At 44.8% G+C, this 25,444-nt stretch overlaps 2 protein-coding genes across 2 annotated transcripts in view; one reads left to right on the plus strand and one right to left on the minus strand.

Annotated features, from left to right (window-relative positions):
• Positions 1-25,444, minus strand: part of LOC143287622 (uncharacterized) — a 41,206-nt gene that overhangs the window by 1,579 nt on the left and 14,183 nt on the right. Inside the window, exons 2-4 of the mRNA XM_076595742.1 lie at positions 5,301-5,498; positions 4,612-4,775; positions 624-708 (exon numbers count right to left, since the gene is read on the minus strand). Coding sequence (XP_076451857.1) covers positions 624-708; positions 4,612-4,775; positions 5,301-5,498 — 447 coding nt within the window. The remainder of the gene's footprint in view (positions 1-623; positions 709-4,611; positions 4,776-5,300; positions 5,499-25,444) is intronic.
• On the plus strand, positions 10,911-25,097 carry LOC143287623 (ladderlectin-like). The gene is made up of 5 exons (XM_076595743.1): positions 10,911-11,204; positions 17,950-18,234; positions 19,601-19,765; positions 21,285-21,347; positions 24,035-25,097. The coding sequence occupies exons 1-4, from the start codon at positions 11,162-11,164 to the stop codon at positions 21,344-21,346; spliced, it is 555 nt and encodes a 184-aa protein (XP_076451858.1). The 5' UTR covers positions 10,911-11,161; the 3' UTR covers position 21,347; positions 24,035-25,097.

Consider the following 25,444-nt stretch of genomic DNA (forward strand, 5'->3'; position numbering starts at 1 on the left):
AAACTTGACACAGTTTTAAACAGAGCTTGCCACAGGCAAAAGGCTTTTCCCTGTTGAAGGTAGAAAGGCCTTAAACGACCAGTATGTAAGGCGATTTTAAACAGAACTTGCCACAGGCTAAAGGCTTTTCCCTGTTGAAGGTAGAAAGGCCAGTATGTAAGGCGATAAGCACTGCCGATGAAGAGAACATAGTGTTTTATTTTTTTATACTTAATTTTGCTGTTTACCCTGAGGTTGCGTGATATTCTATTGCACACATTCTTTCGTAACGGACTGAAAGGCAACGTGTAATGATTTTCAATGGACGCGTTGAGGCTTCAGACTTTTGCAGGCACAGGGATAGAAGTTCCAGCCAGTGTTATGTATTACGTAAACACTTTTTTCATACTTAATTTTGCTGTTAACGCTGGGGTTGCGTGATATTTCATAGTGCATATTTTTTCGTAACCAGTCTTTTCAAGTCACATACGTATCTGGACTGAAAGGCAACGTTTAGTTATTTTCAATGGACGCGTTGAGGCTTCAGACTTGTACAGACAGAAGGGTAGAAGCTGCAGCCAGTGAGGCCAGTTGGTGACCGAGTCCCTGACGACTGGCATCCAGGTGTGTGCAGGTGACCTTACCTGTGGCATCAGGTGATGAGGTGCTGGTGTCGTCCTCACAGACCGGTCGGTAGGGGCCGGACAAAGATACCGACTTCAGTTTCGCCTGGAAGGGAAGGAGGCGGCCAGAATTCGTGTGTGAGTGGGTGGGATAGAGAATGGATAGGTACGTGAGTGTGCGTGAGAGAGAGAGAGAGAGAGAGAGAGAGAGAGAGAGAGAGAGAGAGAGAGAGAGAGTGTGAGTGTGTGTGTGTGTGTGTGTGTGTGTGTGTGTGTGTGTGTGTGTGTGTGTGTGTGTGTGTGTGCCTGAGTCTGTCAGTCTCCCGAATCCTGATTTGTTCTAAAAAAAAAAGGAATAGTTTCTATCTGCCTGTCTGTCTGTCCCTCTGTCTCTCTGTGGCTGTCTGTCAGTACCTCTGTCTGTCTGTGTTTCTCTGTGGCTGTCTGTGTTTCTCTGTGGCTGTTTGTCTGTCACCTCTGTCTGTCTGTGTTTCTCTGTGGCTGTCTGTGTTTCTCTGTGGCTGTCTGTGTCTCTCTGTGGCTGTCTGTGTCTCTCTGTGGCTGTCTGTGTCTCTCTGTGGCTGTTTGTCTATTACCTCTGTCTGTCTGTGTTTCTCTGTGGCTGTTTGTCTATTACCTCTGTCTGTCTGTGTTTCTCTGTGGCTGTCTGTGTCTCTCTGTGTCTGTCTGTCTGTCACCAGATAGCGATCGATTTGAGTTTTATAAGCAGTTTATTTCTATGCATTCACTGCCGATTTATCTGTCAATGAAGATGGATAGGCATTTGAAATATATTATGACAATGTTTAGATTTGGGATTTCCGATCTCTCTCTTCATCGTTATCGTTATAGTAAATTGAATGATCACGATATTATTTGTCCCTTGTGCAGATGTGCCGAAGAAAATGAACTTAATTTCGTGATACGTTGCCCTGCTTGACCTTAGGCTACAGTTAATTCCACAAAAATACCATAGACATCCATCTGTGTTTCAACTTTCCTTGCTAATGTCATCAACAAATGAAACCATTGTAAAACAGTTCGCTATATACTTGTATAAGGCATTCAAAATCTGCAGTTTGATATGTGATTAATTGTGCTTTTTGTGTGTGCATGTGCATTCTTAGAATTGTAGTTAGGTGTTTTCTGTTCCACATTGTTCTGGAATGTGACAATTTGTGTTCACTGATCCCCTTCATGAGGGGCCACGGCCTTTATTGAATAAAAATGTTCGTTCGTCCTTCGTTCATTCTGTCTGTCACCTCTGTCTGTGTCTCTATGTGGCTGTCTGTCTGTCCCTCTGTCTGTCTGTGCTCTCTGTGGTTGTCTGTCTGTCCCTCTGTCTGTCTGTGTCTCTATGTGGCTGTCTGTCTGTCCCTCTGTCTGTCCCTCCCTCTGTCTCTCTGTGGTTGTCTGTCTGTCCCTCCGCCTGTCTGTGTCTCTATGTGGCTGTCTGTCTGTCCCTCTGTCTGTCTGTGTCTCTATGTGGCTGTCTGTCTGTCCCTCTGTCTGTCTGTGTCTCTATGTGGCTGTCTGTCTGTCCCTCTGTCTGTCTGTGTCTCTATGTGGCTGTCTGTCTGTCACTCTGTCTGTCTGTGTCTCTATGTGGCTGTCTGTCTGTCCCTCTGTCTGTCTGTGTCTCTCTGTGGCTGTCTGTCTGTCCCTCTGTCTGTCTGTGTCTCTGTGTGGCTGTCTGTCTGTCCCTCTGTCTGTCTGTCCCTCTGTCTGTCTGTGTCTCTATGTGGCTGTCTGTCTGTCCCTCTGTCTGTCTGTCACTCTGTCTGTCTGTGTCTCTATGTGGCTGTCTGTCTGTCCCTCTGTCTGTCTGTGTCTCTATGTGGCTGTCTGTCTGTCCCTCTGTCTGTCTGTGTCTCTCTGTGGCTGTCTGTCTGTCCCTCTGTCTCTGTATGTCTGTGGTTGTCTGTCTGTCCATCTGTCTGTGGCTCTGTGGCTCTGTGGCTGTCTGTCCCTCTGTCTGTCTCTCTGTGGCTGTCTGTCTGTCCCTCTGTCTGTCTCTCTGTGGCTGTCTCTCTGTCCCTCTGTCTGTCTCTCTGTGGCTGTCTCTCTGTCCCTCTGTCTGTCTCTCTGTGGTTGTCTGTCTGTCCCTCTGTCTGTCTCGCTGTGGCAGTCTGTGTCTGCATGTTAAGAACACCTTAGGTGTGTGGCCAAACACACCTGCCCTGTAAGTGTAAGGGGTCACCTTTTCCGTCAGACGAAGTCGTGTCCGCTGAACGTTGTTGGTGCTTAACGGAGGTCTAGTTCTCTTCCTCCTCCCATTTTGATTCACCACCCAGGGATTTACTAATCCATCCATCTATCCATCCATCCATCTATGCATCTATCCACACAACAGATCCCTCCATCCACCCAACAGATCCCTCCATCCATCCACCCAACAGATCCATCCATCCATCCATCCACCCAACAGATCCATCCACCCACCCATCCATTCACCCAACAGATCCATCCATCCATCCACCCACCTATCCACCCATCCACCCAACAGATCAATCCATCCACCCATCCATCCACCCAACAGATCAATCCATCCACCCATCCATCCACCCAACAGATCAATCCATCCACCCATCCATCCACCTAACAGATCCATCCATCCATCCATCCACCCATCCATCCACCCAACAGATCAATCCATCCACCCATCCATCCACCCAACAGATCAATCCACCCACCCATCCACCCACCCAACAGATCCATCCACCCACCCACCCACCCAACAGATCCATCCGCCCATCCACCCAACAGATCTATCCACCCACCCATCCACCCATCCATCCACCCAACAGATCAATCCACCCATCCATCCATCCACCCAACAGATCCATCCATCCACACATCCATCCACCCAACAGATCCACCCATCCATCCACCCATCCACCCAACAGATCCACCCATCCATCCATCCATCCAAACAACAGATCCACCCATCCATCCATCCATCCACCCAACAGATCCACCCATCCATCCACCCATCCACCAAACAGATCCAGCCAGCCACCTATCCATCCATCCACCCAACAGATCCACCCATCCATCCATCCATCCACCCAACAGATCCACCCATCCATCCACCCATCCACCCAACAGATCCACCCATCCATCCATCCATCCACCCAACAGATCCACCCATCCATCCACCCATCCACCAAACAGATCCAGCCAGCCATCCATCTATCCACCCAACAGATCCATCCACACATCCATCCATCCACCCAACAGATCCACCCATCCATCCGCCCATCCATCCACCCAACAGATCCATCCATCCACCCAACAGATCCATTCATCTATCCATCCATCCACCCACCCATCCATCCAGCCACCCAACAGATCCACCCATCCATCCACCCATCCACCCAACAGATCCATACATCCATCCATCCATCCACCAAACAGATCCATCCAGCCACCTATCCATCCATCCACCCAACAGATCCATCCAGCCACCCATCCATCCATCCACCCAACAGATCCATCCATCCATCCACCCATCCATCCAGCCACCCAACAGATCTACCCATCCATCCACCCACCCATCTATTCACCCAACAGATACATCCATCCATCCACCCAACAGATCCATCCATCCATCCATCCACCCAACAGATCCATCCATCCACCCAACAGATCCACCCATCCATCCACCCAACAGATCTACCAATCCATCCACCAACCCATCTATCCACCCAACAGATACATCCATCCATCCATCCATCCACCCAACAGATCCATCCATCCATCCACCCAACAGATCCATCCATCCATCCATCCATCCATCAACCGAACAGATCCCTCCATCCATCCATCCACCAAGATATCCCAACCTCCATCATTCAACACATCCATCCATTCACCCACACATCCATCCATCCATCCATCCCACCCTCCCTTCCTCCACCTATCCTTTCATCCAAGAGAGACTGACAACTACAAACAGACAGACAGACAGACAAACAGAGCTGAACGCACACCCCGTCAACAGCATTACCATGTTGGATGAGGTGGTGGTGTAAGCTGCCGGTCCCGTTTCCGGTCCTTCAAACCTTCCGGCGACGTCATCAGTGGCGATGATGTCAGCCGTGGAGTCGACATACCACTTCCACACGCTGCTCTGGTATCTGAGGCCGACCCAGTGCTGACCGAAATCGGCACCTAGTGTGGACATTAACATAGCATCCAATGTATGAATAGAAAAGAAAAGAAATCTATCAAGGAAGAAATTTTAGCCAGAATTAACAATATACGTTTGGTTAAAAACAGCAATAAAAAAGCAAAACAACAACAACAACAACAACCCAACCCAGCCAACCAACCAACAACAAAAACACACACACACACACTATAATGTGCATATTTTTTGTGAGCCTGAAAACATTCTTTCAGCAACGGCTTTTCTTTTCTTTAATCTTCTTTTTCTTTAAATCTAGTTTATTTTTCAGCAATGAACAATGACGGAACGGGAAAAGATAGATAGATAGATAGATAGAGAGAGAGAGAGAGAGAGAGAGAGAGAGAGAGAGACAGACAGACAGACAGACAGACAGACAGACAGACAGACAGAAACAGAGAGACAGATACAGAGAGGCAGAGACAGAGTGAGAGAGAGACACAGAGACAGAGACAGACAGAGAGAGAGAGAGAGAGAGAGAGAGAGAGAGAGAGACGGCGCCCACTCACCCAGAGCCTGAAAGACGTCCTGTTGCTTGGCAACAGTTTGCAGGTGCACCAGGCGGGTGCTCTCTCCTTCACAGATGTCTTTGGCATCGTCCCACGTGTAGGTATTTTGGACCCCGTAATAACACACACCGTTCACCGCCTGGCTCATAATGCCATCTGGAGAGCTGGCGAACTTATCGCACGTCTGACTGCATCCTCCTGTGTGTGGAGTGTGTATGGAACCAGGAGTTAGCAGGACGTTGGGCACACACACAGACAGACAGGCAGACAGAAAGACACACGCACTCATGCACACACATGGCGCATGCACACACTCACACATACACACACACGCGCGCGCGCGCTCGCAAAAACGCATGCGCGCGCACACCCACACCCGCACCCACACCCACACAAACAAACACGCACACACACATACACGCATGCGCGCGCACACACACGCACACACATACACACACGCAGGCACGCACGCACAGACACACAAGCACACACATGCACGCAGACACACACACACACACACACACACACACACACACACACATTAGCCTAAAAATAATATGTCAAGTTATTGGCTATTGGATACACATCTTAGAGCTTCCTCAAAATTCACTTGTATACACAACATATAACTGCATGTATCGTCAAACAAATGAAAATGTTCAGTGGCTACTTTTCATAAGAAATGTATTAACTAGCACTGGATTAGATCATGTTTGGAAAAATCAGTTCACTTTTAGTGTTAAAAAGTTAAAGCATGCTGTATCCAAGAAGCTTGAAAATGAATATATAAAATTTTGGAAACAGAAACATGACAGTTCATCTAAATTAGCATTTTACAAGAACGCTGTGACAAATTATAAAATTGAACCGTATTTAAAGAATACAGCAAATACACAACACAGGAAAGCACTGACCATGTTACGAATCAGCGCCCATGACTTACAAATCGAACAGGGAAGATATAAAAATACACCGAAAGAACAAAGACTGTGTGATACTTGTAACAGTTTAGAAGATGAGATTCACCTGTTAGACAATTGTGTAAAGTACAATACTTACAGACACAGATTCCTAATCGATATATGTCGTCCAAATGCAAAGCCTAGTGAATTGATCCTTCTAACAGAAATACAGCCAAGGCTGGCGAAATTTGTTCATGAATGTTTCTCTTCTTAATATGCTCATGTTTATGTTTCATTGTGTCTTATAAACTTTAAGGTTTTATGACAATAAAAAGTATTCTATTCTATTCTATTCACACATGCGCGCACACACACACACAAAAACACACACATGCACACATCCACCTACTCACATTTGCACGCACAAACGCAACCAACAGATAGACAGAGGCACACAGACGGACAGACACACAGTCACTCCACATAAACACACAGACATGCACACAACTGTTGCAGGAAACTTGCCAGGTATACAGTTTTCACTTGAGGATTTTCAGTTTGAAATCATCGAGATCTGACATGAAGTGGATTGTTAGAGATCTTTATATTCAATACTCAGTTTGAAAACTCTGTCTTTGGTTCTTGCTGAACTGACGGTGCACGACGTTTGAAAGAAATCATCTTTTTCTCTCTCTCGCGTGCGCACGCACGCACGCACACACACACACACATACACACACACACACACACACACACACACACACACACACACAAACACAGACATAGACACAGACACACACAGACACACACACACACACACACACCCCCACACACACACACACACGGACACACACACACACACACACGGACACACACACACACGCACGCGCGCGCGCGCGCGCGCGTGTGTACGCAAACAACTACAAGAAAAATGAACACCATAACGGTGGTGTGATAGCCACTCTCCGTGTCATGTTAACGACAAGTAATTAAGGCCTGAGTTAATCAGTCCTTTTCCCACAGTCAGGGGGCCCAGGACATCAAATATTAACAGAGTGCACCATCACGGCAGGCAAATATATTCGATAAACAGTCACTGCATGACGATGCTGTTTGGTTGGCTTTTTTTTTTCCTCTCACAAAGTTGAATTTCTGTGTCGGCAACTTGCGTGTGTCCGGAGAATCATTTCCATTCCTTTTGTCATCTGCACCGCCACCCGCCCACCCCCTCTACCCCACGCCCCATCCAATCCAGGACCAGTTTGTCCTACCTCTCCCATTCCTTAGTTAAATCACCCTGTCGGAACAGAGTGAATTAAAGTTTATGGAGGGAGAAGGGAGGAGGGTGGGTGTGTGGGAGGGTGTGTGTGTGTGGGGGGTGGGGGTGGGGTGGGGGGGAAGGTTGGTGGAGGGGGGGGGGGGCGGGGCGTTTGGTTCGGTTTGTAATGTTGTCTGTTGTTTGGTATCTAGTGTCTCTTGATGACTGTCTTCCTCTTCTTTTTTTTCTTTTTGTTTTCCTTCTCCTCCTCCTTCTTCTCCTCCACCTCCTCCTCCTCCTTCTTCTTCTTCTCCTTCTTCTTCTCCTCCACCTCCTCCTCCTTCTTCTTCTTCTTTTATGAGAGGTGGGGGTGGGATGGGGCGTTTTGTTTGTTGTGTAGTGTTGTCTCTTGTTTGGTATATAGCGTGTCTCTTTATTACTGCCTTCTTTTTCTTTTTCTTTCTTCTACTACTCCTTCTCCTCCTTCTTCTTTTTCTCCTTCTACTCCTCCCTGTTCTTGTTGGGGGGTGGGGGGGTGGGGGGTGGGGGGGGGGGGCAAGGGGGGGGGGGAGGTGGCGTTTTGTTAATTATCTAGTGTTGTCTCTTGTTTGTCTATCGTTTGGTATCTAGCGTGTCTCTTTATTACTGCCTTCTTCTTCTTCTTCTTCTTCTTCTTCTCTTCTTCTTCTTCTTCTTCTTCTCCTCCTCCTCCCCTTCCCCCCTTCTTTTCTTCTTTAATTTTTTTTTCCAGTTCCTCTCAACTCTTCCTATCTCATTTTCTGTTTACAAGCTGGCTAGCCGTCATGTTTTCTTGACAACCATATAAAGTTTTTTCTTTTCTGTTTGTGGTTTCTTTTTTTCGATCTGATTACTGGGCAGTTCTGCTGGACTGAATGTTCGACCACACTGGCACTTTATGCCTTTCTTTCTAAAAATTAATTGCGGCTTATACTGTCTTTAGTTGTAACTGATTTTCCGGTCAAAGACTTCGACGAGCTTGATCAATTCCGGTGTAGGTGCTGGAATGCAATTGTAGTTTTGTATCTTTCTTTTCTTTCAGATTTGTAATTTTTTTTCTTGTCTTGTTTTCCACATAGTGTTTTCAACCCGTATATGGCCCTATGTAGGCGTCTAGGTTTTAAGCTTCACTTTCAGTTTCTCAAGGAGGCGTCACTGCGTTCGGACAAATCCATATACGCTACACCACATCTGCTAGGCAGATACCCGACCAGAAGCATAGCCCAACGCGCTCAGTCACGCCTTGAGTGCAAGCATAATGTATTTGTGTACCTATCAGAGCAGATTTCTTCAACATAATTTTGCCAGAAGACAGCCCCTTTATCGCGTATTTCAGCGCGCCAAAGGCGTGCTGCACACGATTTGTATTTGTATTTCCTTTTATCACAACAGATTTCTCTGTGTGAAATTCGGGCTGCTCTCCCCAGGGAGAGCGCGTCGCGACACTACAGCGCCACCCATTTTTTTGTATTTTTTCCTGCATGCAGTTTTATTTGTTTTTCCTATCGATGTGGATTTTTCTACAGAATTTTGCCAGGAACAACCCTTTTGTTCCGTGGGTTCTTTTACGTGCGCTAAGTGCATGCTGCATACGGGACCTCGGTTTATCGTCTCATCCGAATGACTAGCGTCCAGACCACCACTCAAGGTCTAGTGGAGGGGGAGAAAATATCGGCGGCTGAACCGTGATTCGAACCAGCGCGCTCAGATTCTCTCGTTTCCTAGGCGGACGCGTTACCTCTAGGCCATCACTCCACGATACCTTGAGTTGATCGTCTCATACTAATGACTAGACGCTCAGATTGATTTTTACAAACTTGGGAGAAAGGGCGAGAGCGGGAATGGAACCCAGACCCTGACAGACACTGTATTGGCAGATAAACGTCTTAACCATTCTGCCACCTTCCTGCAGGGTTTTAAGAATAACGAGTTCTGAATGTTACGTGTGACAGACATAGAAACAACACTTGCTTGGTTCCACCCGTACTGTTGTCTAACAGAATCATCAGAAGGCGTTGTTTGTGCTGTCAAAATGCGGAGCTCAAAAGTGAAAATGCTTCTTTCAAATTATGAAAAAAGCGCAGTTCAAATGCATTTCTGGAATAATCCGACCTCGTGGTCCAGTTGATGAAAATGCATACTTAAAACGTTCAAAACGTGTGTTACAAATGCTCGAAAATACGTGACTCAAAAAGCGTGGTTTATACGATAAAATACTTTGTTCAAACAATAATTAAAACGACTTGGTAACATCAACTATCATGGTTCAGATATTTTAAAAATGTCAAAAGAACGACAGGAATGAGAGAACCAAATTACATGACACAAAGTTATTAAAGGACGTAGCAAATGATCAAAATGTGTTTTCGATTATGATTTGTTTCAATGCCGTTGACATTTAAACAATTCGTTGCTGTTGATTTTCGGCGATCGCGAGTTGATGTCATTGCTCCACATAGTCACGAAAACACAACAGGCAGTGATATGTAATATTTTCCATTCAATCACATCGAATAATACTTTCTATTTTCTTCTGGACACGTCATAACATATTACTGAAACAGATGTATTCTAGATATTAACTCACTCAGTACGGCCAGTCCTTTCTTCTCCTCTACACAGACCCCTCGGATGTCCAGTGGGTGTCTCAATGACCCAAACTTTAGCTTCCGTCGTCAGAATTGTGGTATTCTTTGTCAACATTCACGTCTTCAGTATAAGAGCCTTCCGCTTGCAATATTTTGATGATGGTAATTGGGGTGAAAAGCTGTTAACGTCGTCTCTTTCGCCGTTCGTATGGAGAGAGTTAAAAAGAAAAAAAAAAGAGCAATGAAGGTGACACTTGGCACAAAGCAGTGAAAAGGACACGCTGAACTGAGACTTAGAGATGCTTCAAGTCTTTAACTCTCTCCATACGAACGACGAAAGAGACGACGCGTTTCACCCCAATTACCATCATCAAAATATTGCAAGCGGAAGGCTCTTATACTGAAGAGGTGAATGTTGACAAAGAATACCACAATTCTGACGACGGAAGCTAAAGGTTGGGTCATTCAGACACCCACTGGACATCCGAGGGGTCTGTGTAGAGGAGAAGAGAGGACTGGTCGTACTGAGTGAGTTAAACAAGTTAATGTTCGTATCTTATCTTAACGTCAACAACCCAGTCACCTACACCCTTGTTATTTAAGTAACAGCCGATGACGACAATGAGAGTAGTAGAGCAATGGAGACGCTTTATTGATTTCAATCTGCGTGATAAGACTGTACACCTACACATTTCTGAATATATTCCTCCGTTCACCAGGCCCGAGAGATACAGACACCTGAAATATTCGTCAGAGCAGTGCTGTCCAACCCAGCTTATCCCACGCAATGTAAATGTTTTCTAGATAAGAATTTCATATGGGGCAAATACAACATTTCAGTATTTTTGATAAAACAGTATAGCCTTGTGTGTATGTGCGTGCGTATGTGAGAGCACAAACACACGGTTCGTGATATCGAAGGTTTCACAAGCCGGATCTAAGATAAGCACTGATGACGACATGAACATCTACTACTTTCCGCATTGTTTTGTCTGCTAGAGATGTGACATATGGAGCGGACAGCATAACTTCCATTGTTCTTGTGAAGAAAAGATCGCTTCTCTGCCACCTTTCCACGGTGTGTCTGTTGTCGCCATGATGCTTCGCTTCTGTGTTATCCTCGGTGTTGCCGTTTCAGGTAGGCTTTACGTGTCAGTATCAATTTCCAACTGGTATTCCCAGGTATGTTCAACACGTCCATTGGTTGATTACTTGTTGTGAGTGCAGAAATATCCATTCATACCCGTTTAGATAAACTATCATAAATACAGAAAAATTTCAGATCTCACTCCCCTCAGTCAGCCATGTTCACGTGCATAGTAATCACACAGGAGACGGATATCTTTGCATATATATATATATATATATATATATATATATATATATATATATATATATATACTATATTCGGTGACAAACAAGTTGTGCCAGAGAGCATGCATCTACCTGAGCTCTCACCTGAACATCCGCACATGAAAAATAAATGTTCACTTGAGCGCCCCATGCGCCTCGTGCAACCACGCATATAACAAAACTGCAAGTTTCAATTAAAGTGTAGTGCCACACGAAAAAACGTCTGCTTCGATGTGACGACTTTCATCACAGTGAGGTTGTATGAGAGAGGGCAAACGTATGTATTTAGCAAACACATTCTTGAGAACTCTGTGTGTGTGTGTGTGTGCGCGCGCGCACTCTCATGTGAGACGTGTGAAAGTCCGTGCATGATAGGCTGTACCTTGTTCTAGTTGTGGTGTGTGTGTGTGTGTGTGTGTGTGTGTGTGTGTGTGTGTGTGTGTGTGTGTGTGTGTGTGTGTGTGTGTGTGTGTGTTTACTGAGCTTAAAAACGTGACAATTGGTTATAATGAATGTGCAATATGTAGGAAGAATAATGTGCAATATGCAGGATGAATGTACAATGGAATATGTCTAATGCTAACGTCCATATTCTAAATATATCTCTGTTTAATAATTACGATGTAATAATTAATTGCAATGTTTTTAAAAGCGAATATGTGAAATGCTTTTATTTGAGAACATATGTTTATTACTCTTGTTTAATCAAGTAATCCGCGTGTGTGGGGTGGGTGGGGGGTGGGGGTGGGGGGGGGGGGGGGGGGGGTGCGGGTGTGTGCTGATTATCTGGTTGTGGTTTTTCCGCAATTCATCTTTATTCCTATCTTATCTGTCTATTATAATCAATGTGCAGTATAGTAGGCTATGTTTATAATTATATTCAAATAATGTTTCTTAATTCTTTCTGTTTTTACATTAAGAATACTAGTTATTACCTGCAGTGTGTGGATGTATGTATGAAACGATGTATGTGATATTTTTTACATTTGTATCTTAGTAATATTCGTAAAAGCTGTTGTTGACTTTTACAGTTACGGTCTCCATGTTGTTTACTTGTCTATGTTGTGATAATGCACCTGACCAAATTTCTCCAGTTGGAGATAATAAAGTTATTCTTATCTTATCTTATCTTACATACGTTCGGTTGGACCAGTCAAGTGGATGCTATTCTGGCAAAATTTGTGAAATTCCTGAAAATGTACATAACAATTGTCAATAAGCACCCTCGGCGGCAAGTTTTCAAAATACTTGTCCAAACTAACTGCCGTTTTAGTCAGATCAAATATGCAATCGTTGCATTCATAACGAGTGATGTGGCCAAGTGGTTAGAGAGCTGTATTCTGGCCCGTGTGTCCTGAGTTCGATCCCCGTCGCACGTAGTGTGTAAAGGGTGGAGCTTTTTCCGAGCTTCCAGGTCATCGTAAGTCCAGATCTGCTAGTGTCTAAACCCCATTCGTGTGTATACGCTTGCAGATCAAATACACACGTTGATGGTCCTGTAATCCATATCAGCGTTCGGTGGGTTATGGAAACAAGAATATACCAAGCATGCACACCTCAAAAACGGATAATGGCTGCCTACATGGTGGGGTAAATAAACAAAAAACAAAACAAAAAACACACAAAAAAACTGATTGAATGACACACAGACGGGCGCAATAGCCGAGTGATTAAAGCGTTGGACTTTCAATCTGAGGGTCCGGGGTTCGAATCTCGGTAACGGCGCCTGGTGAGTAAAGGGTGGAGATTTTTCTGATTCCCCAGGTCAACATATGTGCAGACCTGCTTGTGCCTGAACCCCCTTCGTGTGTATACACACGCAGAAGATCAAATACGCACGTTAAAGATCCCGTAATCCATGTCAGCGTTCGGTGGGTTATGGAATCAAGAATATACCCGGCATGCACACCCCCGAAAGCGGAGTATGGCTGCCTTCATGGCGGGGTAAAAACGGTCGTACAAGTAAAAGCCCACTCGTGTACATACGAGTGAACGTGGAGTTGCATGCATGCAGACCACGAACGAAGAAGAAGAAGAAGAAGAAGAAGAAGAAGAAGAATGACACAGGAAACGAATGATGAGCGCCCGATAGCAGCCGTCAGTCGGCTCTACCCAGGTAGGCAGCCTGTTGTACAAATGACCCCGTGTTTGTAAAGCGATTAGAGCTTGGTCTCTGACCGAAGACAGGCGCTATATAGCCGCTATATCATCATCATCATCATCATCATCAGCAGCAGCAGCAGCAGCAGCAGCAACAACAACAACAACAACAACAACAAACAACAACAACAACAGCAGCAGCAGCAGCAGCAGCAGCAGCAGCAGCAGCAGCAACAGCAGTATCAATGAGATTGCGGGCAAGATTGTAGACTGGTGTGAAGCCAGTAATGTTGAAACGGGACTGCTGACTGCACGTAGACATCTTGGCCTGACCACCGCACGTCACGACGAGAGAGATCATGGTCAGAATGTTAACATGACACAGTACACCTCCATTAAATGCTCCACTCTTGAGTTGACAGAGCAAGAAGCTGACAGAAAACACTAACTAGAACATCTTCCAAATAGGTATGTTCAGCAAGACACTAACTGGAACATCTTCCAAATAGGTATGTTCAGCAAGATACTAACTAGAACATCTTCCAAATAGGTATGCTCTGGAAGACACTAACTGGAACATCTTCCAAATAGGTATGTTCAGCAAGACAGTAACTAGAACACCTTCCAAGCAGGTATGATCAGCAAGACACTAACTAGAACATCTTCCAAACAGGTTAGTTCAGCAAGACACTAACTAGAACATCTTCCAAACAGGTTAGTTCAGGAAGACACTAACTAAAACATCTTCCAAACAGGTTAGTTCAGGAAGACACTAACTAGGACATCTTCCAAACAGGTTAGTTCAGCAAGACACTAAATAGAACATCTTCCAAACAGGTATGCTCTGGAAGACACTAACTGGAACATCTTCCAAACAGTTATGTTCAGCAAGACACTAACTAGAACATCTTCCAAATAGGTATGCTCAGCAAAATACTAATTAGAACATCTTCCAAATAGGTATGCTCAGCAAGACACTAACAAGAACATCTTCCAAATAGGTATGCTCAGCTAGATACTAACTAGAACATCTTCTAAATAGGTATGTTCAGCAAGACACTAACTAGAACATCTTCTAAAGAGGTATGCTCAGCAAGATACTAACTAGAACATCTTCTAAATAGGTATGTTCAGCAAGACACTAACTAGAACATCTTCTAAAGAGGTATGCTCAGCAAGACACTAACTGGAACATCTTCCAAACAGTTATGTTCAGCAAGACACTAACTAGAACATCTTCCAAACAGGTTAGCTCAGGAAGACACTAACTAGAACATCCTCCAAACAGTTATGTTCAGCAAGACACTAACTAGAACATCTCCCAAACAGGTTAGTTCAGGAAGACACTAACTAGAACATCTCCCAAACAGGTTAGTTCAGCAAGACACTAACTAGAACATCTTCCAAACAGGTTAGTTCAGCAAGACACTAACTAGAACATCTTCCAAACAGGTTAGTTCAGGAAGACACTAACTAAAACATCTTCCAAACAGGTTAGTTCAGCAAGACACTAACTAGAACATCTTCTAAAGAGGTATGCTCAGCAAGATACTAACTAGAACATCTTCTAAATAGGTATGCTCAGCAAGACACTAACTAGAACATCTTCCAAACAGGTATGCTCTGGAAGACACTAATTGGAACATCTTCCAAACAGTTATGTTCAGCAAGACACTAACTAGAACATCTTCCAAACAGGTTAGCTCAGGAAGACACTAACTAGAACATCCTCCAAACAGTTATGTTCAGCAAGACACTAACTAGAACATCTCCCAAACAGGTTAGTTCAGCAAGACACTAACTAGAACATCTCCCAAACAGGTTAGTTCAGCAAGACACTAACTAGAACATCTCCCAAACAGGTTAGTTCAGGAAGACACTAACTAGAACATCTCCCAAACAGGTTAGCTCAGGAAGACACTAACTAGAACATCCTCCAAACAGGTTAGTTCAGGAAGACACTAACTAGAACATCTCCCAAACAGGTTAGTTCAGCAAGACACTAACTAGAACATCTTCCAAACAGGTTAATTCAGCAAGGCACTAACTAGAACATCCTCCAAACAGGTTAGTTCAGGAAGACACTAACTAGAACATCTCCCAAACAGGTTAGTTCAGCAAGACACTAACTAGAACATCTTCCAAACAGGTTAGTTCAGCAAGCTCCTGTACGACAGAGAGTCGTGGACGATCAACAAACGACAAAAGAAGCAAAACCCCTTTCGTCTGCTCTACTGCAGGCACATTTTGAGCACGTGATTTAAAGATAAGGTTCCAGACACCGGAGTATTTAAGAGGGCCAGGTCCACAAACCTGATGTCACTGAAACTGAAACTGATGTCACTCCTTAGTCAGCGATACCTCAGAAGAGTTGGCAATGCCCTGAGAATGGATAAGGGACGAGTCTCACAAGATCTGCTGTGCGGATGATTTCACAGAGGGTATAGTGGTGTCTGACATTCACCCCTTCATAGCAATGACGTACGCAAAAGAGACCTGATCTCCATTGCCGTTGACGTAAGCAAGTGGGAAAGCATAATAATAATGATAATAATGGACATTTGTTGAGCCTTTCCCCCCTTAAAGAGAACTCAAAGCGCTTTACAATAAACATTAAACACATACGCACACACATACACGCGCGCGCGCAGTAACTCACAAAAGAAAGAAGAAAAATAATGATATAGCGCAGAATAATATAGAACAGATTCAGAGACCACGCGTATTACATTACACAACTACACACACACACACACACACACACACACACACACACACACACACAAACAAACGAAAGAGAGAGTCTGCATGGCTTTTCACTGAAAAAGTATGGAAGGTCTATGGATAGGCGTTTTCAAACAGATGTGTTTTCAGACCAGTTTTGAAAGACTGAAATGAGGGAGAGTGGCGAAGATTGTGAAGTGAACTGTTCCAGCCATATGGAGCTGAATAAGAAAAGGAAGAATCACCGAAGGATCGGGTTTTAACACGGGGAGCAAGTAGCCGCCGTGAATCGGAAGATGATCTGAGTTGTGGTGAGGAGTGGGTTTGAATCAATTCTCTCAGAAACCGAGGAGCAGCACCAAAAAATGGAATGTGAGAATTGCAACTTTGTACTGAATGCGGGCAAAAATGGGTAACCAGTGAAGAGAATGCAGAAGATGAGTGATATTGTCTGTCTTTTTGGTTCTAAAGATTAATCTAGCTGGTGCGTTTTGAACTTTATGGAGTTGTTGTATCAAGTATCTAGGACAACCAGTGAGGAATGAGTTGCAGTAATCTAGTCTGGACAAAACAAGACAGCATCACCGAGGTCCGTGCTCACTGCAGACAGTGAATGAGGCGATGAAACAAAACACATATCGTTTTGAGAGAGAGAGAGAGAGAGAGAGAGAGAGAGAGAGAGAGAGAGAGAGAGAGAGAGAGAGAGAGAGAGAATGAATTTTCTTTAATGAGGGAAGTGGATTAAGCAAGGACATACTTTTTTTCATTCAACCCTCAGGGCAAAGAGCATCAACCAGCAAACAAACAAACAAGCAAAAAATGATAATAATAATAATAAAGATAAAATAAAAATACCCCCGCCCCCCCAAAAAAAACAACAACAACAAAAAAACAAAAAAAAAAAAAAACCAGAAAAAAACCACACACACACGTAAAAGAACACACCAATGAAGCCATCACTGCCACTACAACTATCACTATTACCACTATTACCAGAGAGAGAGAGAGAGCGAGAGAGAGAGAGAGAGAGAGAGAGAGAGAGAGAGAGAGAGAGAGAGAGAGAGAGAGAGAGAGAGTGTGTGTGTGTGTGTGTGTGTTCACGAATATACATGTTGCTGCTGATCCAGTTCCGTTAACATTCCGAAACGAGGTGGAGAAAAGAGATTTGTGCTCCAAGATCGGATTGTTCAGCCATCACAGACGTGTTCAAACTCCGTGTTTTTTGTTTGTTTGTTTGATTTTTTGTCTTTTTTTATGCATTTTTATTTTAATTTTATTTTTTTAACCAACAGGTTCAGTTCCGTTGTCTTTCGAGAGATACAGAGGCCATTTGTATTTCAATGCCGTCTTTTGTTTACCTCTTGATTTGTACGGAGGGAATATCAGCAGGTGCTATTTAGGTGGCCTGATCTGATGTTTCAAAGTCAATCTGAATGATCACACTGGACAAGAAGTTTAATGCTAACCGAGTGTGCCACTAATACAATTACTTTATTAAAATGTGCTCTACGTTGAAGTGAGTGCAACCAGTCTTGATTCAAAGGGAATTAAAATTCTGTATAAAAAAGAGAACAACCATGACAGCTGAAGACAGTATCCTTTAGTTGTATTCCCCAAAAGTTGTTTCTCTACTAACACGCAGTTTCCATAATCCTGCATCATGCATGATCATGACAATTCTTTGTCAATCCACATGTTCCTACCAGTGTGCCTCGCCGTCAGTGTCAACGACTGTCCGGCCAACCTCCCCAGAAACCAATACCTGAGGACCTTCGGCAACAGATGTTACCAGTTCGTGCTGGACCACACACGGGAGTTTGACGACGCTGAGAATGAATGCAGGGCCAGAGGCGGCCATCTTGTCATCATCCGGGACATTGCCACCCAGCGCTTCCTGTACAACACGCTGAGACAGGACCTGGGTCATGATGACATTGTCTGGATCGGTTTGTCGGATCAGGCATCTGAGGGTCACTTCCTGTGGGGGGACGGTCAGTGGTCCGTGTCTCTTTTGCCTCTCTCTCTTTCTCTTTCCTGTGGGGGGGGGGGGAGGGGGGCGGTCAGTGGTCCGTGTCTCTTTTGCCTCTCTCTCTTTCTCTTTCCTGTGGGGGTGGGGGGTGGGGGGAACGTCAGTGGTCCGTGTCTGTCTTTTGCCTCTCTCTCTTTCTCTTTCCTGTGGGGGTGCGGGGGTGGGGGTGGGGGCGGTCAGTGGTCCGTGTCTCTCTTTTGCCTCTCTCTCTTTCTCTTTCCTGTGTGTGTGTGTGTGGGGGTGGGGGACGTCAGTGGTCCGTGTCTGTCTTTTGCCTCTCTCTCTTTCTCTTTCCTGTGGGGGTGGGGGGGGGGCGGTCAGTGGTCCGTGTCTCTCTTTTGCCTCTCTCTCTTTCTCTTTCCTGTGGGGGTGGGGACGGTCAGTGGTCCGTGTCTCTCTTTTGCCTCTCTCTCTTTCTCTTTCCTGTGGGGGTGGGGGGGTGGGGGCCGTCAGTGGTCCGTGTCTGTCTTTTGCCTCTCTCTCTTTCTCTTTCCTGTGGGGGGGGGGGGGGGGGGGGGGCGGTCAGTGGTCCGTGTCTCTCTTTTGCCTCTCTCTCTTTCTCTTTCCTGTGGGGGTGTGTGGGGGGGGGGGTCAGTGGTCCGTGTCTCTCTTTTGTCTCTCTCTCTTTCTCTTTCCTGTGTTCTGTATCAAGTTCACTTTCCAACCTGTTTGTCTGCACATCCCTAATTTCCCCCCCCACCCCCCACTCTCCGTCTACCCCTCCGCAACAGAACTGTATAATGTTTTTGATTCCTGGCTTGATTATGCCTCTGCGATTCAACTTCCTGTGGAGTAGATCGCATTCAGTGCATAAAATCGTTTCAATCCTGCCCTCAGTTCTATTCGATAATGACATTTGTAAATATTCAGATGATGCGCGCTCACAGACACACAGACACACAATACACAGAGAAACAGACGCACAAACACACATCTATCTATATATCTATCTATGTATCTCCACACACACATATAGATGTACACACACACACACACACACACACACACACACACACAAACACACACATTTGTATACATGTATACATGTATATATATATATATATATATATATAGTGTGTGTGTGTGTGTGTGTGTGTGTGTGTGTGTGTGTGTGTGTGTGTGTGTGTGTGTGTGTGCATTTGCATACATTTTACATAAAAAGATCAGTCCAGACTTTGATGCCATGCCTTTGTTGATTAACTCTTTCAAAATTTGATTTGCACTGGGGGAAGTGTGTGGCTGGGGCTTGAGAAACACGACTGAATCACTGTCAACACTATGGAAACCAAGTCTAAAGCTAGCGACCCATTGTCCGTCGCCCCACACAGGCACTCCAGCCAAGTTCACGTACTGGGCGTCGGGCCAGCCAGGCGAGTTTGGCAGCTTAGAAGACTGTGTTGCCATGGACACCAGAGAGGAGGGCAGATGGCATGACTACAGCTGCAGTGACTGGTTCTTTTCCAGCCATCACGAGAACTTCATCTGTGAATTCCGTACGTTTGTCTGTCTGTCTGTCTGCTGTCTGTCTGTCTGTGTCTCTTTCCGTTGAATGTGTGTGTGTGTGTGTGTGTGTGTGTGTGTGTGTGTGTGTGTGTGTGTGTTTCTGCGTGCATACGTGTGTGTGTGTGTGTGTGTGTGTGTGTGTGTGTGTGTGCGCGCGCGCATTTGTGTGTGTCTGTATGTATTAGAGAGAGAGAGACGGAGACAGAGAAAGAGACAGAGAGAGAGAGAGAGAGAGAGAGAGAGAGAGAGAGAGAGAGAGAGAGATGATCCCAGAGCAATGGACAGTCATCTTTAAGGAGAACCATAACATTAGACAGTCATTCTTCAGGAGAACAGAGAGCATTGGACAATGATCTCTTAAAAGAACCATAACATCTAAGGAGAACCAGAGCATTAGACAGTCATCTATAAGGAGAACCAGAGCATTGGACAGTCATCTCTAAGGAGAACCAGAGCATTGGACAGTCATCTCTAAGGAGAACCATAACATTAGACATTCATCTCTAAGGAGAACCAGAGCATTGGACAGTCATCTCTAAGGAGAACCATAACATTAGACATTCATCTCTAAGGAGAACCAGAGCATTGGACAGTCATCTCTAAGGAGATCTATAACATTAGACATTCATCTCTGAGGAGAACCAGAGCATTGGACAGTCATCTCTAAGGAGATCTATAACATTAGACAGTCATCTCTAAGGAGAACCAGAGCATTGGACAGTCATCTCTAAGGAGAACCAGAACATTAGACAGTCATTTCTAAGGAGAACCATAACATTAGACAGTCATCGATAAGGAGAACCATAACATTAGACATTCATCTCTGAGGAGAACCAGACCAATGGGCAGTCATCTCTAAGGAGAACCAGAACATTAGACAGTCATTTCTAAGGAGAACCATAACATTAGACAGTCATCGATAAGGAGAACCATAACATTAGACATTCATCTCTGAGGAGAACCAGACCAATGGGCAGTCATCTCTGAGGAGAACCAGATCATTGGACAGTCATCTCTAAGGAGATCTATAACATTAGACATTCATCTCTGAGGAGAACCAGAGCATTGGACAGTCATCTCTAAGGAGAACTTGACCAGTGGACAGTAATCTCTAAGGAGAACTTGACCAGTGGACAGTCATCTCTGAGGAGAACCTGAACACTGGACAGTTATCTCAAAGGAGAACGAGAACATTGAACAGTCATCACTAAGGAGAATCAAACCATGGTTGTGTGTGTGTGTGTGTGTGTGTGTGTGTGTGTGTGTGTGTGTGTGTGTGTGTGTGTGTGTGTGTGTGTGTGTGTGCGTGCGCGCGTTTTTCGTAAGGAAAAACGCACGGTCCCAGTTCAAATATCGCTGTCTCCCCATGTCTTTCTGTCTCTGTATATCCGTCTGTCTCTATCCCTTACACTGTGTGTGTGTGTGTGTGTGTGTGTGTGTGTGTGTGTGTGTGTGTTGTGTGTTGTGTTGTGTGTGTGTGTGTGTGTGTGTGTGTGTGTGTGTGTGCAGCTCTTGTGGAGCACTCATCTCCAGCGTCACCAGTCAGACCATCTTCAGCACCATCATCATAAGGTACTGCTTGCTATCTTCTTGTTGCTGCCAGTGTTCCTGTCTGTTACTTGTTGCTGCCAGTGTTCTTGTCTGTTACTTGTTGCTGCCAGTGTTCTTGTCTGTTACTTGTTGCTGCCAGTGTTCTTGTCTGTTACTTGTTGCTGCCAGTGTTCTTGTCTGTTACATGTTGCTGCCAGTGTTCCTGTCTGTTACTTGTTGCTGCCAGTGTTCATGTCTGTTCCATGCTGCTGTCAGTGTTCTTGTCTGTTACATGTTGCTGTCAGTGTTCTTGTCTGTTACCTGTTGCTGTCAGTGTTCAGTGTTCTTGTCTGTTAGTTGTTGCTGTCAGTGTTCTTGTCTGTTACATGTTGCTGTCAGTGTTCAGTGTTCTTGTCTGTTACCTGTTGCTGTCAGTGTTCTTGTCTGTTACATGTTGCTGTCAGTGTTCAGTGTTCTTGTCTGTTACTTGTTGCTGCCAGTGTTCTTGTCTGTTACTTGTTGCTGCCAGTGTTCTTGTCTGTTACTTGTTGCTGCCAGTGTTCTTGTCTGTTACTTGTTGCTGTCAGTGTTCTTGTCTGTTACATGTTGCTGTCAGTGTTCAGTGTTCTTGTCTGTTAGTTGTTGCTGCTGTCAGTGTTCATGTCTGTTACCTGTTGCTGTCAGTGTTCTTGTCTGTTACCTGTTGCTGTCAGTGTTCTTGTCTGTTACCTGTTGCTGTCAGTGTTCTTGTCTGTTACATGTTGCTGTCAGTGTTCTTGTCTGTTACATGTTGTTGCTGTCAGTGTTCTTGTCTGTTACATGTTGCTGTCAGTGTTCTTGTCTGTTACATGTTGCTGTCAGTGTTCTTGTCTGTTACCTGTTGCTGTCAGTGTTCTTGTCTGTTACCTGTTGTTGCTGTCAGTGTTCTTGTCTGTTACCTGTTGCTGTCAGTGTTCTTGTCTGTTACCTGTTGCTGTCAGTGTTCATGTCTGTTACCTGTTGCTGTCAGTGTTCTTGTCTGTAAGTTGTTGCTGCTGTCAGTGTTCTTGTCTGTTCCATGCTGCTGTCAGTGTTCTTGTCTGTTACATGTTGCTGCCAGTGTTCAGTGTTCTTGTCTGTACGTTGTTGCTGCTGTCAGTGTTCTTGTCTGTTACATGTTGCTGTCAGTGTTCTTCTCTGTTACCTGTTGCTGTCAGTGTTCAGTGTTCCTGTCTGTAAGTTGTTGCTGCTGTCAGTGTTCTTGTCTGTTACATGTTGCTGTCAGTGTTCTTGTCTGTTACATGTTGCTGCCAGTGTTCTTGTCTGTTACTTTTGTAGCTCTGGTTGTTATTGTTCTCAGGTTCCAGTCAAAATCGATCTTTTGGTTCCATAGACGCAAAGCAAACATTTAAAACGGACATGATCTGTTACCCGGATGTTGCACAGTTTTCGGTCCGAAAACGAAGTCGATAAGAAATATTACAACGTAAACCCGAACGACGTCACACACCACACACACACACACACACACACACTCACATAGGCACGCACACACACACATACGCACGCACGAACGAACACACGCACGTACGCATAGTCACATACTGGAACCGAAACACACACACACACACACACACACACGTACACACGTACACACACACACACACACACACACACACACACACACACACACACACACACACACACACACACACACACACACACACACACACACACACACACACACACACACACACACACACACACACACACACACACACACACACAAGCAAACAAGCACGCAGTACACATTCGAACCTTCAGAAGTCTTCACAAACACACATGTATGTGTAAATAGATAGATAAACAGACATAGATATTGACAGAGAGAGAGAGAGAGAGAGAGAGAGAGAGAGAGAGAGAGAGAGAGAGAGAGAGATCGACAAATGGAACAACAAATGGGCGAACGAATGAAAGACTGAATGAAGGAATGAATGAACAAATAGATGAAAGACAAGACAAAAAAGAAGAAATGGGCATCTAATGTTTTCCTGTTTGCAGGTGTTGTTTTCATCCAGGCCAGTGGTGCACCACCAGTCTGTCACTTCACACACCACACACACCTGTCCTTATCTTAATAAGTCACTAGTTTTTCCTTCCCTTAAAAATACTCTCTCTCTCTCTTTCACCCCCCTCTCTCACTCTCCCTCCCCTTCTCTCTTTCTCCCCACTCCCTCTAATTCTTTCCATTCCTCCTTCTCACTCTCTCTCTCCCCCTCACTCTCTCTCTCCCCCTCACTCTCTTTCTTTCTGCCCCCCCCCCCCCCCCCCGCCCCCCGCCCTTCTTTCTGTTTATCCCTCTTTACCTCCCTACCTCCCTCTCTCTCCCCTCTCACTCCCTCTCTCCCACATTTCTCCCTCTCTCCCTGCCCTCTCCTTCCCCCCCTCTCTAATTTTTACGCTCCCTCCCTCTTCTCATTCTCTCTTTCTCCCTCTCTTCATCCCTTCCTACCTCTGTCTCCCCTCTCCCGGAATTCTCTCTCTCTCTCTCTCCCCCTTCTCTCCCTCTCTGTCTCCCTCTCTCTCTCACTCTAATTCTCCACCCATCCTCTCTCTCTCTCTCCCTCGCTCTCACCCCCCCTCTCTTTCTCATACACACACACACTCTGCCTCTCTCTATCTCTCTACCCCCACCCCTCTCTCTCTCTTTCATATAACTCAGTGACTCACAGTTACTTTTTGTGTTACAGGCTGATCTTTCAACTGTGACACTAATTGCGGTCTGAGCGGTTACAATGTGCATGGCAACGACTGTCTGCAGAACCTATGCAAGCGGGAGACCTCCAACGCATGCATTGTTTGAATAATACTGGTCATAATGATAACGATGATGATGATAATCAAATTTTTTTTTTTTTTTTTTTTTTTTTGCCGAGGCTCTCACAAAAGCGCTGTAAGTACTACAATATGAATCAGCAGAGTCGAGTCTCTCTCTCTCTCTCGTCCACACACACACACACATACACGCATGCGCGTACACATATGCACATGTACACGCACGCACGCGCGCACACAAACACACATACACATTCACACACGCACGCGCGCGCGCGCGCACACACACACACATACACATACACACACACATACAGATCCAGAAACAAAGAGAGAAGGGTAGGGACACACAGATAGAAAAAGAGATGTAAAAATTGTGCACCAATAGACGTTTCCAAAACAAATAGGAGCGTGAAAAGCTGTAATCCAAATTTCCCAATATGAAACCTACATATTGTAAATGAGTGATCAAATATCTTCGAACGAAGGAAAATCGCAAATCACGTCACCATCTAGGTACATAGATAGATATGTAGATAGGTATAAGAGAAAGTATGTAGTTAGGGAAACATTTCAAAATGTTTGGACAGAATCCATGCAGATTTCGCTTTCATTTGAAATTGACCTCATTCAGTACATACTGTATACATTCGGCACACGATTGATATTTCGTGTGGTCTGTTTCAGAATATCTAACTCATTGCTTTACAGAAATGGCGTAGCGTGTATGGATTAGACCACACGAAGCCACACATTCGGGAGAAAACAAAAATTGAAACTGTAAATCTGGCAAATTGAAAAGCAAATCACGATTGATAATCTACAAATACTTTGTAATTCAAATTTCTATTCAATATCGATTTCTGACTGGACTTTTTTTTCTCTGAATGAAAAAAAAGTCAATGTGAGTGATTTTCTGTGTACATAATGATTTTAACTGCGGAAGGAAATAAACTGAAGCATTGTTGTTTCAACGTATCATGCTGGTTGTGATATCATAACGTCACTGCATGTGGACATGCGATCGTGTGCAATAACAGCATGCAAGCACGTGCCCGCACATGCACTCACACACACACACACACACACACACACACACACACACACACACACACACACACACACACACACACACACACAGAGTTAACCCTTGTTTGAAACGCTTGCAGCGATGCAATCAAAGAGTAGCTTCACCGGTTTGTTTTACAAACACTAAAATGGACAAGACATAATGTTTCCTCAGGAATCTCATTTGCCATGCCAGCGTCGGACACCAAGAAGGACAACCCTGGATCCTTGACTTCGAATCATGTCATAGGCACCAG

This window comes from Babylonia areolata, chromosome 11 (assembly GCF_041734735.1).
Source record: "Babylonia areolata isolate BAREFJ2019XMU chromosome 11, ASM4173473v1, whole genome shotgun sequence".
In the NCBI taxonomy this organism is placed as follows: domain Eukaryota; kingdom Metazoa; phylum Mollusca; class Gastropoda; order Neogastropoda; family Buccinidae; genus Babylonia; species Babylonia areolata.